The 17,600-nt window shown below is 41.9% G+C and overlaps 1 protein-coding gene across 1 annotated transcript; it reads right to left on the minus strand.

The window, feature by feature from the left end:
* Positions 1 to 774: 774 nt before the first annotated feature.
* On the minus strand, positions 775 to 17,193 carry PARD6B (par-6 family cell polarity regulator beta). Its single transcript, XM_087445119.1, has 3 exons — positions 16,905 to 17,193; positions 11,906 to 12,128; positions 775 to 3,942 (listed from the first exon to the last, which is right to left on the minus strand). The coding sequence occupies exons 1-3, from the start codon at positions 16,968 to 16,970 to the stop codon at positions 3,113 to 3,115; spliced, it is 1,119 nt and encodes a 372-aa protein (XP_087301245.1). The 5' UTR covers positions 16,971 to 17,193; the 3' UTR covers positions 775 to 3,112.
* Positions 17,194 to 17,600: the final 407 nt, after the last annotated feature.

Genomic DNA, 17,600 nt, shown 5'->3' on the forward strand with positions numbered 1-17,600 from the left:
TGTCACAAAACAAAGTCAAGACTTCCAGTGTCCTGTAAGGAAGGGACTCCCAGACTTGTTGAGAAGAGCTGGGCTGCTAGAGTCACTGACACAAACTCTTAAAGCCTCATCACCCACAATTAAACTTTCTATCAATCTACAAGATGGGAAAATCAAACCACCACCAGTTGCCGCTAAGCATTGATTCGAGCACCTGAAGGCACACATCCAGAACAGAGGGGCTAGCTTTTCTTTGTAAATTTCTGTGACTTCTGATTTTTCCTCAGAATCATATTTAATTCTTTACCCAGATGTTCCTCACACACACACACACAAGTTAGTGTGGAGACCCACTAAGCCAATGACAGGGGGACTAACTTGGGATTCCAAATGGCTCAGGAAGAGGGCCTGATGTATCTCGGGCCTCTTACGTGTTCAGTATAAACTGAGTTCAATCCATACAGGCAATACCATATAGGGTAGTGATAAAAAGGATAACAAATGAATTTGAATTTCAGAAGATCAACTGTCACATTAGAAACTATTTTTTTTCTAGTTTCAGATAATCTTGAACAATGCAAACGGTAACTCTGGATGGATATCAGGCCTTATCGCTCACACCATCAGAATTAACTTCATTTAAATGCTCTCTTCCAGTCCACAGCCATATGCTCACACAGTCGCAGTAAATGTACATACAATTTGGTGTTTATCTTTTAAAAACTAAAAGTTAAAAAAGCCAGAATCTTGTATTTGTTGGGTGACTTTTCATATATTTGCAAACAAGAAAGTAGCCTTTATACAAGTCTATCTTTATTTGTAAAAAATAAAATACAACTAAAGCTAATTTGATTTTTAAAATCAAAGTTCATTTAGTGGTAATGTACATTTTATAATAAAATTGTAGTAAAATACTGACATTCGATAGTTAAACAAAGTATCATTCATGTAAAAATCATGTTGTCGCATGGAAAATTTAATTAGAAAATTCATAGTTCACAAAAGTATATATATTTTGTTGATAGCTCATGAGAACATTATCATAAATTTACTTAAGATACAGAACAAAATTCACAGTTAGGCCTGACATTTAGTACTACAAAATTTGGTGCTGAATCCACTGATATTTTTGTTAATAAGGTACACTTGAAATAACTGATTCAGACTACCCAGGAACTGACATTTTATTGTATAACCAAGCTCTACTGGTTTTACAATACATCTAGTAATCAATTATTTTGCCAATAATTTAAATGAGAGATCTAATTGAAAACACCATTGACGTATACCCTTAGCAGGAGAATTAAAATAAAAAGCACTAGCAGCTCTGATTTCCATTTTCATGAATACATACAACACAAATCTGCATTTTACAGTTAAAATTTGTACAAAAAAATCAAGCCCTGAAGTATTTTTTCCCCCAAGAGAAAAGTTCTGATGTTAAAACTTTGTTAAAAAAAAGAGAGAGAGAGGTAGTGTGTGAAAGTATTTTTACTTAAAATGTTGAACCCCTGCACCGCTTATAATATAAATGCAATTTAACCTTCTACATATTAACATTATTTTGCCATTCAAGAGTCAAATTTATAAAACTCACAGAATGTTAAAGCTGGAATGCCATTAAAAAATAGTGGTATATAAGTGGAAGAACTTGGGTGAATTCAACAAAAAGTACAATGTATTACATAGTAATGTGCAGTTAATAGTTTAGTGATAATATGTTCAGTGGTAATGTGCACAAAATACATTTAAGTATTCTGAGTCGAGTGATCTTCACTTAATTGACTTTACCGCTTCATATATTTTTACCATATAGAGAAAATATCCTTCAAAACGGAGTCATTTGATTCTTCATTGTTTTAATAGCACACATTGTTATGAAGGTATCCATACTAGGCCTACCATAAAATTCATCAATAAATAACTCTGAGAGAAATACCCATAAGCCACAGGGAACTTACGTATCCATACTCTTCTTAGTTTCTATATACAAGCATACTGTGCGCTTGTGCACGTCATACAGTGAAACCAGGCGAGGAATGAAAGCTAGCAGCCTTCCTCTCTACTTGTTCTAAGTGGATGCATTGGAAAGTAATAAATAGCCTCTTAAAATTAATAGCGATAAACTCTACCTGTCAAAGGTGAATACTACGTATTTTTCATAAAGTGTAGACAGTGTTCCTAGAAATCCCATTAAGGAAAACTCAAATTTTTCACATAAAAAGTGCACAAGTTTGTCCTGTGTAAAAATCTCTTAATTTGGGTGCATTTTTCATCCAAAATGATTTGCTCTACTTGAATACACTGAAAGAGTATAAAAGCACACCAACAAAACGCACACACAAACAAAAGGAATGATGTCCAATGAGACTGGGAATGAAGACGAGAAGAGGTTGGGGAGACTCTCCACGTTACCCGAGTCGATGGGATTGCCTTCTACAACTAAGTTATACGCACGTGGAATGAGTCTGCAAATACGAAAGCTGGAAGATGGACAAACAAGAACCTGAACAACTGTCATCGAGTTTGTTAATTCAGGAGCAGCTTCAACGCTTAACAACATAGGACGCAGCTCCTAAAAACAGTCCACTGGTTTGGTTTTTTAGGAATCAGAGAAAAGAGCATTTGAAAAAATTACTTGTTACAATTAGCAACAGAGGAACATTAAAAAAATCAAAATAAAATACAGGGAACATAGGAGCTGAGGTCCCCAAGGTACCAAAAGACAGAAGCAGACTTCTTCACATTAGAATTTTTAAAAAGAGTTAAAGGAAAAATTACCTGGGCTCTGCATAGCAGGGTAAATATGCAACCACTTCAATGGAAATGATCTGGTCCTCTCACACGGTTCTGAGAACGTGCTCCAACAGCCAGTTCTCAACAGAGACGAGAGCAAAAGCGCGGCATTTCATTAGCGAAGGCCCCTTTGTTTTAGACTTAAATTCATCTCTGACCCACCAAAGTTTATATTAACAACTATCAAACTGCTATTTTAATAACACTTTAAGCTTGCAATATTATTTTTCTCATGCCTATTCCAGGTCACTGGTTCAGAGGTATATATATGCTTTAAAGTAGCCAAATTTACAAGTCCCCATGGCATCCTCACTCGGAAAACATTGAAACAATGGTTTCATAGTGTTATAATTGTTCCATCTTCCTCTAAGAGCTTTTGATCTGGAGCACGAGTTTCAAATTCTGTATTTGTGCCACTTGCCGTGGCTGCTAAGCTCGCTTCATTAGAAGGAATAAAACCATTCTGTCCAGACTCAAAATTGAGTTCTATCTGTGTTAATGATTCTAGGCTCTCAGTATTAGGAACAGCTTTAGGAATCTGCTGTGGCACCCCATTATCTTCAATAATGATGTCGTCTTCATCACTGTCTTCATCCTCTGGCTCAAAGCTTGGTTCGATCTGCTGTGGATAGCCAAGGAGGCTGTTATCAGTAGACTGGCCAGAGCTGCCGGAAGTCCGACTGTTCCTAACAACATTATTCCTCTGGTTTGCTGGTCTCACTGTTATGATGAGGTTGCGGCTGTTTGCAATCATCATGTCTGTTACTTGATCAAGACTCTTCCCAGAAACTTCTATGCCATTAACTTCTAAAACTTCATCATTAACAGCTAATAGTCCTGTGCTTTGAGCCAGACCTCCTGGGACAAGTCTGGATATAAAGATCCCTGGGACCTTCTCTAAGCCATGTGGTGTTACTCTGACACTGGAGCCATCCCGGATGTAGAATCCTAGGGGTTTCTCAGTGCCGTATTTGTAAAGACGAACCCTACGATGCGTTTCTGGGAGAATGTCCACGTCTATAATGGAAGACACAGGTCTGAAGTCCTGAGGCATACTGATGACTATATGTGGCTTTTTTCTATGGTTGTCAGGACGCAATACATTGGTTAAAACATTCTTCTTCTTTATTAATGTGTCGGTACCAAAGGCACTGTAGTCTGCTTCTTCTGTTTAAAAATAAAATAAAATAGAAATGTTGTAAAAACATTTATAGAATTTTACAACATTATAAAATTGTTTTAAAAACACCCATTTATCTACAGCTGAATCTGTACAGAAAGGATAATCAATGTATTTGGTACATAAACAAACTAGTTAAATATTAGCTTATTCTCACCAGATCAAAATGCAGTGCAGTAAGATATGCTATACCAGAAAAAACCACGAGGTGGCCCTCTCAAGTCCACATCATAAAATTACCAAGTGTCGATGTTACGTTGATAGAGCTCAATGACTGTTGAACAACATTAAGTATGGCAAATGAAATTCTGAGTCTTACAAACACATTCTTAAACATCATTTTAAACAAGGTACTTAAAATGTATTTTTCCTTCATTTGTTTAAAAAACCTCCAATTTGCATGTTTAGCACATTCAACTCGCATGAAATGGGACACTTCTGATTGCCAGGTAAATCAAGAGAACAAGCTCAGATACCTGTATTAAGGGCTGGGCAGATAATGGGATTAAATGAAGCAGATAATATGCATTAAATGACAATATAATTAAACAAATGCATATCAAACACAGGAATTTTGGTCTTCTGCAAATAACCAGTCTCCCCCTCACTTTTCCAAGGGAGTTCTTAATCTTTCCCTTTCCCACTTGGAAAGAGGCTGATGCATAAGATTTTTAACTTTTTTCTTCACTGTGTGAAACCATCAAGTGCAATGACAGTCTGTCTCAGAACGACACAGACACATGGTGGGTGAGGACTCTGGCAAACCGGGAGCTCCCGCCCCACTGCAGGCCACAGCAGCTCCTCCTTCAGGCAGCTCCTCTCCACAGACTGCAGGAATTTGTGTGGCCAAAGCCCATTTGCCACAGAGTCTTGTTTTTTAGGTAAAAATCTTCCCAGTTTTAAATGCTGACACCCAATTAAATAACAAGAACAAAAACCTGTTTGAGCCAAATAAACATCTAGGGGTTGAATTCATTCTCAAACTCTGATGTAAACCAAGGGAAAACAGGGCACCTAAAACTAGATATTCTTAAATCCCACTGCTGAGGGAAGATAGCCTAACAAACAAAACATCTCATCAGGGAATGAGGTAGAAAAGGAAATGAAATCAACAGCAGGCACAAAAGTTGAAATCATGTTTCAAAAATAACTGGAATGGGAATAAACTAAAATGTCAGAATCTTCAAGGATAAAAAAAGTATTTAGTAACAATAAAAGTGACTAAAGATCGTCCCCCCTCAAAAAGAAGACCTAGTTCAGAATCCTGGTCTCAGCTACTGCTACAGATCACAGTGACGTCACCGCACTGCGTTGGCGCAGGGCTCAGTTCGTGTTCTCCCCTCGACTCGAACTCTCCCTACTGATAAGAGTATTATCATCTTTACCCCACAGACCAGGAAATTAAGGGTACACAGTAACCGACACAGAAAAGACTGGACCCAGGTCTTCTGACTAGGCCAACAGCTTACACAGTCACATAATGAATGTTAAGTGTCAACTTGTGTCACAGCACAGAGAACTTCAGTATTCTTTACTCATGCTGCTTGAACATTCTTCAAAAGCTAGTCTCAGATAAATGTACAAGACTAAGGGTATCTTATTTTTTGCATTTTTTTCCCCAGGGTTAATTTTGTCCTCATTTACAGATAAATATTACACTGTGTTCTTACAGAGACAGAAATTTATCATTTGGCTTTGGAAATAAAGCTATTGACACAAGAATCTTTTTGGCAAAATCTGGCCAAAAATCTATCAACAATAGTCTTCTGCTGAATGTGTTTTCTCAAAATTATATACTTTCATTTTAAAACAATCAATTAAGAAAGCCTACAAAATATTTATAAGGGAAATTCCAGACCATACAAACTGAGAACAGAATCAAGTTGCCTACATACCTATTCATGGGAAACCTGACCAAAAAACCCCCAAATCTGCATAATTTGGCATCGCATCCAGACTCCATTTGAATGCTCTCTGCTAAATTCTCAAAAGCAATATGCCCCAGCACAAAGGCACCTTTGTTCTCCCATCTAGCTAATCAGTTTCCAGCCACTGGGAAAAGAAATATGTTGGCAGAAAGCCAGGGTGCAGGGTGCTAGTTTGAAGTGTAAAGGTGAATGTCCACCGGGAACGGGAGGTGACTTTCTACCTGAGAATGTACCAAAGCACTGAATTCAGAATGAGATGGAAAGTTTGGAAACCTGGTTCACAGCAACCTTCCACTTGCATAAACAGTACGTGATACAGGCTCACCCAGCAGTACCTCACTTACCTCAGCCTGCCCCTCAGCCCACAACCTCAGCTAACTGGAACGGACAGGGATCCATCCAGAACGCCCCCGAGCAGCCAAACTGGATGTGCCACTTCCTTACACACACAAAGCTCCTCTGCCTTACTCACAGCGGGGCCCTGAAGGCCCCCCCCACCGCCCCGAACCTCCTACTCTTTAAACAGTGATTCTGAAAAGCCTGGTTATGTCATCCCTTAGTTCAGAGAGTGTCTTAACTCACAGATTCAGAGTAGGGGGTACGGGTCCACCAGGGAGAGGCAGGCACAGATACAAGAAACAAAAGCCTACAATGAATAAAAAGCAAATCTGGAAAAAAAAAAAAAAAAGAGCTTTATACAAACCCCATTAGCATCCCTGTACAGTAACAGTTCACGGCAGAGTCATCAAGAAAGTTTAAGATTATGACCCAATCAAAGTTCAGTAGGAAGACAGGGAAGAATGGAATAATGCTTGAAATCGTTCTGATCCAGGGTTGACAAGCCTCCTCCACAAAGAGTTGTACAGTCAATATTTTAGGCCTCGAAGGTCACACAGTCTCTGCTGCAGAAGCAGCCATAGGCCACACAGAAAGGAATGCATATGGCCGGGCTCCAAGAAAACTTTATTTACAAAAACAGCCAGCAAGCCTTAGTTTGCCAACCCTTGTTCTAAGCCAAAATGATTAAATGAAATAGATCTGGCAACTCTAAAAGGACTAAAAATCACTTAAAGCAATATTCAAATTTTGCAGACCCCTTCACTCCCTAATATAACAAAAATCAATCACTATTTATGGACCATCTACTACGTGGCCAGGCACTGTGCTCTGTGCTGCAGATTCAGTGAACAAAACAGGTAAGGTACTTGCTTTCATGGTGCTTATAGTCTAAAAAAGGAGATGGCAATTAACAAATAATTTCAAACAATTAAATTATTACACAGGTGCCAAGAACTGGGGGGGATACAGTGCTGTGGGAGTATGTAAATGGGAACCCAGCCTGGTTTGCAGGGTAAGGCAAGGCTTCTCCAGGGAAGTAAGGTTTGCATTGAGACTGGAAAAGAAGCCAGCAGCTAATCAGGAAGAAGGGAAGGAAGAACATTCCAGGCACAGGATACAACAAATACAGAGAAGAGCAGAATGGGGCAGACGATGTTCAATTGGTGAAAACGAAGGGTAGGCGGGGAGGGAGGAGGAGGAGTCAAGAGCCAAGTCAGAGGCAGCCAGGGGTCCTGCAGACAAACAAGGCCTCCGGGGAAGCATTAAGGATTATGGACTTCAGCCTAAGGCAATGGGAAGAAAACCAAGGATTTTGGTTTTTCTATAAAGCTCACTCTGGCTGCAGCTGGAGAAAGGACCTGAGGGGAAGACAGGAGGCTATGTAGTAATTTAGGATGGTACCGGCCTGGAGCACAGGCAGTGGAGACAAAGGAAATAAATTTGAAAAATAATTAGAACATAGTGTTCACAGGCTTGGTGACTAAAAATAGGTATGTGTCACCTGGTTGGTGACAACCAGGTTTCCATCATGATCAACTGGTGTCATATTCTCAGATGTTACTCCACAATTTCTTTTTATTAATTTTTAATTTCTAGGGCCATAACCTTTTGTTAAACTATTTTTTACAATGTACTAATAAAATGTATATCCCTTAGAAATTAAACCCTGATTCACTAAAATATAACCTTAAAATACATCTACAAATAATGTCCCCTGCACAGTGAAGTTCTAAGAGACGAGGTAGGTGCCTGCCCAGTTACAGGCGTCCAGGCCACCAGGCCAGGTCCTAAGCGAGACACTGTTTAAAGCAAGGCCCTTCCAGTGTTTCCAGCAAACTCCTCTGAATAAATGCAAGATGCAGACGTATCTGTCTGATGTCATACAAAACAGATGGTGAGACAGCAAGAAGCCGTGGCGTAGATATTCTGCTCAGATCTGGCGAGGAGCCTGTGCACATCAACCGACCCCAGACTTTGCTGATCACCATGCAAACGGGGAAGCTTTTAAAAAATACACATTCCCCTGGCTGTACTCCAAGCCTGCAGGAATGACCTGAGTATTTTTTAAAGGTACAACCTTTAAATATTTTCTAAAATTGTTTACTGCAAATAATAACCTATACAACAAGAGAAGGAAAACTCTCCTCCGGACCTTCTCCTCTCCTTCCCCCAAATAAATGAGGATATGCTAGACCCCAAGAGGGTATGGGTGTTGGCACAAGACCTGGGAATCCTCTCTCTGAAAATAACTTCTAAGATATCAGGTTTTTAGTTTTGTTTTTACTTCCATGATAACAGCCCTAGAAATAGAGTATAGGGTTTTTCTTCTAACAATAATTATTATAAAACAAAACTTTTCAAGACATGCAACAACACTACCTTTGAGTTTGGGCTATAAAGTAGTTTATGCATTCAACTGTAAGCTTTCACTTCAAAGAAACTTTATTTAGCAGAGTGTATCAGATTGTAAAAGATGACATGGTTTTAAAATTTAAAATGGTTTTGAAATTTGTTTTTTAAAAATCAGTACCATGTCTAGCGTAATTGCTGCCCTGCTGATTCCTAAATCGGAATCAACAAGCCAAGAAAACAGAAAATGTGTTGCAATTAAGTAGTAAAATGTAACTATATTTAATGTCATGCTTTATATTAGTTTCCCGAATTTAATGTCCATTAAAGTTTACATAAAATCAACTTTCTACTTAAGCATCAGTTGAGTTTTGTTTAAAAGAAAAAAACTATCAGCATGAATCACTGGGCACTGTCCGTAAGACAGACAACAAGTCAGTTTGTACTTAAATCAGGTAATTCCAGGTCCTCGGAGGGTAATCTGGTAAGGGCGGGCGGGTGGGGGGCTTTCGCTCAGCTGGTCAGAAAACCCCCTCTGCGGAAGTTACGTGAGCTAAGATCTGGGGGATGAGGAGGCAGCCACCGCAGAGCCGGGGGCAAGGCGCTCTTAACAGAAGAAAAAGCAAGTCCAAATGCCCAGAGACAGAGCAAGCTCACCAAGCCGGAGGGACAGAAAGGAAGCCACCGAGGCTGGCTGTGGAGGGAGCAGGGAATGCAGGAAGAGGAGGTTGTGAAGGCCAGTCAGGAAGGGTTTTATTCTGGATGCGATGGAAGCCACTGGAAGGTTTTAAGCAGGAATGACTTGACCAAAACTTACTTTCATTTTTTGCTTAAGTCATATTTACATTAAGTTTATATTTTTGAAAACAAAAGTTTAAAAAGTTGAATGGACTGCCTATTTCTAAATCAAATTCTAAGGGCTATTTTTTTTTTAAATAATTTTTATTTATTTGTTTTTTCCCCCAAAGCCCCACTAGATAGTTGTATGTCATAGCTGCACATCCTTCTAGTTGCTGTATGTGGGCCTCAGCATGGCCAGAGAAGCGGTGCGTCGGTGCGTGCCCCGGATGCGAACCCGGGCCGCCAACAGCGAGCGCACGCACTTAACCGCTAAGCCACGGGGCCAGCCCTCTAAGGGCTATTAATTGCATTCGATGTTTCCCTCTATGACAAAGAGAACTTCTGTTCACATATAAACACGTCTGAAAAGGAAACAGCAGGAGATAACCATCCTTAGAAGATGTTAGGATTAACCCCATGATCATGTAAGCGTTACAATTCCAGTGACAAAAACTCGTGGTGGCATAATCCACCTCCTAAATCTTTCTAACAAAGAGGATAATCCAACAAAATTTTGTCAGATGGCAGTAGTCTAAAAAAGTAGTCATTCTACATTTGAATACACATTCCAAAGAGCAACTAAATTTTTAAGAAAATTACAACTGCTAACATCAAAAAGGCCTACTATTTAACGATAATTATTTAAATTATTCTGCTTAAAATGACAAGTTCCACTCAAATGTTTTGTCCTTCTCTCCTCCACTGCTGCTCTTTCTTCTCCAACATTCTATCCATAGCTTTCCAGAGGTCTATCCCTGGTCTTCACCTCAGCTAGTCCTCAGGTCTACTCCTGAAAATTCCAACTCTCATTTTTCTGCAGCCTTTCACCTCTCTCTGACCAGCCTCTGCATTTCTACCCTGAGCTCGAGTCTCCCACTTCCAATTTTCTACATGGCATGGTTGAAAGGCACCTGCCAGATAAGGTTTTCTGTCCTAAAACCAAACCAATTTTCTTTCCAAGTCAATCTCTCTTCCAAATTCTGCTTGTATACGGCACTGCCCCAGCCATCAGGCTCCAACCCAGAAAGCCATTCTCTGCTGGACTCCTCTTCAACTCTACACCATCCAGCAGGGAGCCCAGGGACTCTCCAATACCCCCTTTATCGTCCACTGCTACTCTCCTCACCCACCTCCTCTACTGGGGTGGCTTCCTGGCCGTCTCTTCACCACCTTGCTCTCTCCTCTAAGACTGCTGCTCACTCCAGTTCATCCTGCACAGCCAAATTAATCTTCCCAAAGTAAGACCCTAATTGTACCACACTCCTGTTACACATCTATGAAATCCATCTCAGGAGTCTTTGGGAAAATTTAATTTGTGCGTTTCTAAGTATTTTGTAAATAGTCAAGTGCTATACACAGATATAAGTTACCCTTGGAGGTTTATTTTGTGGGTGGACTTTAATTCCTCCAAACCCAGAAAAGCAAAGATACATCATCAATGGCATTTCAAAGCGCTGGGAGTGGTCCAATGCTTATCAACTGATTGGAAATCAAGTTTCACCTTCGAGGGTAATCCTTACCCATTCTCTCAGACTACAGTCTGGGCTGGTTTACAAACACAGCAAGGCTTTACTCATCCCACCCAAAGCGGGCTCGCTGCTCTCACTCGGCTTTCCAAACTCTTCACTCACCAAAGACAAAGGAATAAAGGGCACACACTATGTCCATGTGCAGACAGAGAGAGCCACATAGACCCACAGATAGACAGACAGACAGACACACACACGGAGGAGCCCACAAAGTTAAAAAAATAAATAAATAAATTTTAGGACTCAAAATACATTTGAAAATGCTTGCCATATAGAGTGGTTATTTCAAATGTTCTTTTGCAAGACTAATATCAATGTTTACATTCCTCCAAAATAATGACTTGCTATCTAATTTTCTAGACAATTAACTAGTTTTTATTCCTCTGAAAAACAGCCTAACAGAGAAAGGAAAGAAAACATTAGCTGGATGCCTACTGTGTGCTGGGACACTGCACTTAGTTCATTTAATTTTCCCAGTAATCCTATGAGATAATATGTTCACCCTACAGACAAAGACACTGAGACCCACGAAGGATGAAGGACTTTCCTTCAGATACCTATTAAATAGTACACAGCACTGGAAAGTTGGTTGCCACCAAAAAACTAGAATGTTTCTCTGACTCCAAAGTCATACTCTTTCTACCATATCTTTCTGAATGGACAAAATTCCATTCAATGAAGTGAAGATGCACTAAATTCCTAATTTCTATTAAAAAAAATCTAAGAGGTTACAATTAAAGTAATTAAAAACACGAATTTTTCTAAAATACAGTTAGTGACATATAAAGATATTAATAAAACCAACAATATCACAAATGTTTTAATCCATTTGTTAGACGATATGGTAAGAAGACTCACACAAAGCGTCTATTCATTAAGTTTGTGGCAAAGTCTGTGTATTCCATCAATGAGGAAAATAAACTACTTCTGTTTCTAAAACAATTTTCCTAAACAGTGGTACTTACCCTTTTTTTGTATAAAAATCCTCAGCAGTGGATTGGCCGTTGAAACAGCTTTGTGGTAATTATCATCGTTATTTATAGGCAGTAAGTCTCCATGGATGTCGGCATAGCCTACTAAAACGTCAACATTGGGTATCTTATGAACATGCTGCAGTAATCCATAGAACTCCTCAAATTTTCCAGGTTTTGATCTTTCCAGTGAAAACCGACGAAATTCAGCTCCAAACTATAAATATAATAAACGTATTAATTGAAAAACAAAAGTAACAGGGCCCCATTTTAAAATGCATGCCATAGAAAAGTTAGCAGGCACAGTATTTCCCTTAATAAAGAAGAAAGTTCCAGTGACACAGTCCGTTGTGAGAAAGCTCATTTATCTGGAGATAAAAGAGCCTAAGAAAGGCACAGGAACGTGCCTTCTCACTGCTGCATCTCTGGAGGGCACTCCCTTCAAGAGACGCAGCCTCAACTCCACCCCTGGGGTCCCCGCGCCTCACTGGGGACTGTCCTGCCGAGTGACTCAGCTCAAACCCTGCCTGGGGCTCGGATCCTGACAGCAGCACTCTCCTCACTCAGTGCATCGCGGGGGAATGCAGACGTGCCCAAGATCTGATTTTGACCGTTAGCAAAAAGCATCTAAGTTTCCTCCCCCATAAAGGCAATTACGATTTCACAGGAAATGGCAAGAAAGAACAGCAACATATACAAAAAGGACTTTGAGCTTCTTGGTATTAGGATACGATGAAAATGGAAGTACACCATATAAGAAATAGGTCTAGAGATGAGAAGCATCTTCTCTGTGTTAGTGCTGAAAAAAGCAGCTTTATCAATACATCAAATATATGTCCTCCAACCACCCAATTAACACAAGGAGTGTTTATGTGCTTGGCACAGTGCTAGGCCCTAGAGACTGAAAGGCTCGGGCCTGCAGAGAAGCTCACCAATTAGTGGGTAAAGGGAATAATTACTTCAGTGAGGTATTAAAGGATCACATAAACAGAGATGATAGCACCTCCATCATGGCCAATATTTATCATCACAATTCTGATTCTCAGGTCCGCCTTACTACTCTAGAATCACATCTCTGCTCTCCAAATGCCGAATTATTATTATTATTATTATTTTTTAAAGATTTTATTTATTCATTTTTTTCCCCCCAAAGCCCCAGTAGATAGTTGTATGTCATAGGTTCACATCCTTCTAGTTGCTGTACGTGGGACTCGGCCTCGCGTTGGACAGAGAGGTGGTGCCTTGGGGCGCGCCCGGGATCTGAACCTGGGCCGCCAGCATCAGAGCGCACGCACCCAACCACTAAGCCACGGAGCCGGCCCAAATGCCGAATTATTAAAGTGGCTCTTACTCGACACTAGGGACTGGCTTCACCTAGCCCATAACAAACAGGATCTGTGACTTACCGTGGGACTAGCATGGCATTTCCTCAAATGCAGAAACCTCAGACAGGTTAATCAGCCTTCCTCAAAAAGCGTCCCAGTCACATAAGTTTGGGAAATGCTACATAACTATAACCACACGCCTAGGAATCACTGTGGGGACCAGATATCAAAGGCTTGGTTAAGTCCTGCGGTGGATTTTTTAAAAAGAATTTTTAAACAAATGTTTGCCATGTGTGTTTGACCACTAAACTCATTTTCCCTCTAAATATCTATTATTAGCAAGAAATACTAATGTACCACTAAGACAGCCTTAAGCATCATGCAGGGAAAGTCCCTATCAGAATAACCTGAGCAGGTTACAAATGTCAATTCATTTTCCCAAGGACCCTCCGGGACATCTGGACTCACTGCTTTTGCTGTATCTAAGTCCATCTGCCTTGCTTATATCCACACAACTCACCAGTTTTAAATTAAAATTAAAACTCACTAAACCCACCTCTTACCTCTAATAAATAATCAAAAGATTCCAAAACACATTCCTGAATTACAAACACTAACATTTGTCAAGAAAATAAGGTGACTCATACCTAAATCCCCCAAGAAGTTTAGTCACACCTTCACGTTTCAAAGTAAATAAAAACTCGGGAACACCCTTCCTATCAGAGTTAGTCTTATGATGTTATCAAAAGTCATAGTTTCTCCTCCATTTTCCTTATTCTGGTATCACATCATCAAGTTCTGAGGGCTTTCTGATGCATCCCGGGGTTCATCACTTCCCTGGACACACAAACAGGAGCAACATCTAATAACTGAGCATTCTGGCCTTCAATGCTTTTGCTAAAGCTTCTGGATGAAAAGTCTTTGCTCAGCATTTTTTTTCTCTTGCTTAAATGTTATGACAGAAACAATGGAAAACTGTATGGCTTCACCGTAGATGTGCCCTTTAGCAAATCTTAGCAGAAAAACAACAAGAGAAATTGTTATGCTTCTTGTAGCACAACAAGAGGATGAAGAGAACTTTTCACTACATCAAGAAAAACAGGAAGAGAGAGATCAAATTAAGACCCAATCAACAATTCTTCACTATGTAAAACCATTTACAACTTTTTTTAGGCTGGTCTAGTTTGTCCTGGCCACCCAGAATGCGTATGGACACCCTTCTCCCAAGATGTGGGTACACTGTAGAAATGCAAACTTAATTTGAATATCCTGTTTGCCCAGGAAAAATAATTAGGAAACGTACAGCTCAAAGACTGTTACAAGGTTATTAAAGGACACCACCTTGATGATTGATTAAGAACTCCCGACTCAAGAGAAACAAGATAAATCAGTTACCAAAGAAAAGTGACATGGTAGCTGGTATCACAATTTAACTATAGTTACTTTTGCATTATCCATTACTTTGATTATTTGTACCATCTCCCCTTCCACGAGCAAAGATAATAAAGTTCATACTACTGTTTTCTCTACAGAAGAAAAAGAGATCCTGAAATGTGAATCTGCACATCACCTAGCTGTGGTTACTACGATCTCTTAGCCACCAGTTTTGTAAAAAGCTTGTGATATCATTAAAGCAGTGAAAAGGGAAATACTGTTTCAAACATCTGACCAAGTATTTCAAATGGTTAAGATGACAAGTGTTTCATTTAATCCACTAAAAATAAATGTATCAACAATATATATTTCGAACGTGAGGTATCACAGACACCCTAGAAACAGTACGTATACTGAGCCTATTTATCAACAGCTAGAACAGTGGGACCACACTTCATTCGGTGCAGGTTCTCAGACTGCCTTGATTCTCTTACAAAACATGGTTCACTAAAAGCGCAGTATGGCAGGTCAAATATATAACATGTAGTTTAGACATAAGTATGGGAAATATTCACAGATCAGATGACAGAAGAGAAGGGCAGAAAGCCTGCAATTCCAGTCCCCAAGTGCTCAAGGTTTCCTAGTCTGAGAGATAAATTACTATTTGACTGTATTAATCAGTGCACCTAAAATCCCTACTCATGTTTTCTTATGATAAAAAAATTAAAAGACTTAACTACCAAGATTAGGACCACAAACTGAATTTTAAGATTATGCAATATCACAAGTGTTTTTCTTTTCTTAACCTCAACTCCCACAAGCCCAAAGTAAATGTATTACAGAAATGCCACGAGAAGGTTCAACTATTGGGCATGGAACCACTACCGCCACTACACTGCTAAGGGAAAACCTCTATACATTTTGAGTCATCTTATCTCTCAGTTCAACGATGTCACTTCAATTTGCTATGGCAGTTCCACAGAGGACACAGGGCAGAGCATATTGCTTAAATTGCTATCATTACATTTCTATTCTTATTAAACCGAATGGGTTCTGAAACTAGTGCCTCTCCCGATACATGAGTTAAGTTGCAAACAACACTGTAAAATGATGTTAAAAATGAATGTAGATATTCTGGAAGGAATAATCTCAGTTTCAGCAACTTACAGAACTTTGCTTATCAATTCCAGATAATAAAAACCATTCTACCACAGGCTGCGGGGAGCTTTACTCTATCACTTAAAATCACTCCTTGATTTTGCATTCTCCCTAAGTACACATTCAATGATATTCCATTTTTTTGAAGCTGATATGCTTTTACTTTTCTCCTACTCTTTTATGTGTTTTGGTCTTCCCAACTCTATTTCAGATGTTTTCAGGGCCCAGCCAATGTCCTCTCTTTTGTATTCTATACGCCTAAAAGTTACTCTGTAAAAAAGGCTTTAAAATTTCATCATAAAAGCAGAGCTTGGCTAAGTCATAACCTTTCTGAGCCTCTGTCTTCTTGGAGAAACAGACTAGATTATCTAAGCTCCTTCTGGCTCTTCAATTCATGAAATGCTCGCTGAAAATGTTCCCGTGGCTGCCGATCACCTTCAAATTCCAGTTCAAAATCCCCTTTGGAAAGCATTCCCGAACTAATCCCCACAGACTATCCTCCTGCTCAGAGAGCCTTGCAATTTAGGAATTCAGTAGATACCGACGTAATTATCAGCAGATTGGCATACCGCTGGCCTAGAATGAAAACACTTGATGTGAAAAGGTGGCAGGATGGAATGAAAAGAGCATCCAGACTCAAACTGTAAAGTGCTACTCGAAGGAAAGGCGATAGCGTTCATTTTCTAGATTAAATGCATACCAAAGTTAGTGCTAGAAAAATCCCCAGCAAGAGGCAAAGCTAACTTTAAAAGCGCTCTTTCCGTCCCTGGGCGACCCACTCGATGCACTCCCGAACCCCAGAGAGGGGGAACATCTTGCGGAACGGGTGTTTCAAATACCTCGTACTCACCGGCCGGGAGGGAGAACCCCCCCGACCTTTCGCTCCACGCCGCGCTCAAAGCCTCCCGCCCTCGCGTACCCCCGGCCCTTCCTCCCGTCCTCGACCGGGACCGAGATGAGGCGCTCCACCGCTCTTCGCACCCGGGCAGGGGCAGACACGCGGCCCCCCCCAGCCCCTTCTCCGCAAGTTGACCATCCACCATCTGCTGCCTGCAAGCCGCGCCCCGCCCCGCCCCAGACCCCGCGGCAGCTCCCCGGCCCCCGCGGCCGGCCCGCCCCGCCCGGGCCCCGCGCACCTTGCTCTTCACCTCCATGGTGCCCAGGCAGCCGCCGCCCGCCCCGGGCCGGTGGCCGCGGTTCATGCTGAGGCCGGGCCGCCCGGCGGGAGCGCGGGGAGCGAGCGCGCGGCCGGCGGCGGACGCGCTGCGGCCCGGGCGCGTCTCACAGGCACCTGCGGCGGGGCGGCCGCGGCTCGGTCTCGGCGCACAGCTCCGCTCGGCTGGCTCCTCGCGCGGCGGGACCGAGGGTCGGACTGCAGGCGCGGCGGGCGGGGACGCGGCTCCCTCCCTCGGGCCTCGGCGGCGGCCGCGACGGAGGATGAGGGGGCGGGGGCGGAGGCGGAGGCGGGGGCGGGGCAGAGGGCACGGGGCCGCAGCCTCGCTCTCGGCCGCCTCCCCCGCCAGCCCGCGCGCGCGCACTCGAGCCGGGCGGGAGCCGCGGCGCGTGCGCGCGCTCACCTGCAGCCTGCGCGGAAGCCTCCGCGGCTCGCGCCCCGCCCACACCCAATAGGAAGCGCGCACCTGCGCCCACGGCGCCAACCAATCGATACACGCCTCGCTCCGCGTGTGGGCGGGCCGCCTTCGCGAAAATCCCGCCCACAGCCGCGCGATTGGTCCCGCGCTGCGAGGGAGGGGCGGGATCACCTGAAGCCGTGGGCCTCCTTCCTGACCTAGCAGCAGAGCGCATGCGCGGGCTGTGGAGTTTCCGCCCGG

The sequence above is a fragment of the Ceratotherium simum genome, chromosome 21, assembly GCF_057802395.1.
Source record: "Ceratotherium simum simum isolate JZ-2026a chromosome 21, ASM5780239v1, whole genome shotgun sequence".
NCBI lineage: Eukaryota > Metazoa > Chordata > Mammalia > Perissodactyla > Rhinocerotidae > Ceratotherium > Ceratotherium simum.

Coding starts and splice junctions, on each gene's coding strand:
- PARD6B (XM_087445119.1), bottom strand. CDS start 16,970: ATGAACCGCGGCCACCGGCCCGGGGCGGGCGGCGGCTGCCTGGGCACC. Junction 12,129..16,904: donor CCATGGAGGTGAAGAGCAAG/GTGCGCGGGGCC, acceptor TTATATTTATAG/TTTGGAGCTGAATTTCGTCG. Junction 3,943..11,905: donor GATTTTTATACAAAAAAAGG/GTAAGTACCACT, acceptor ATTTTTAAACAG/AAGAAGCAGACTACAGTGCC.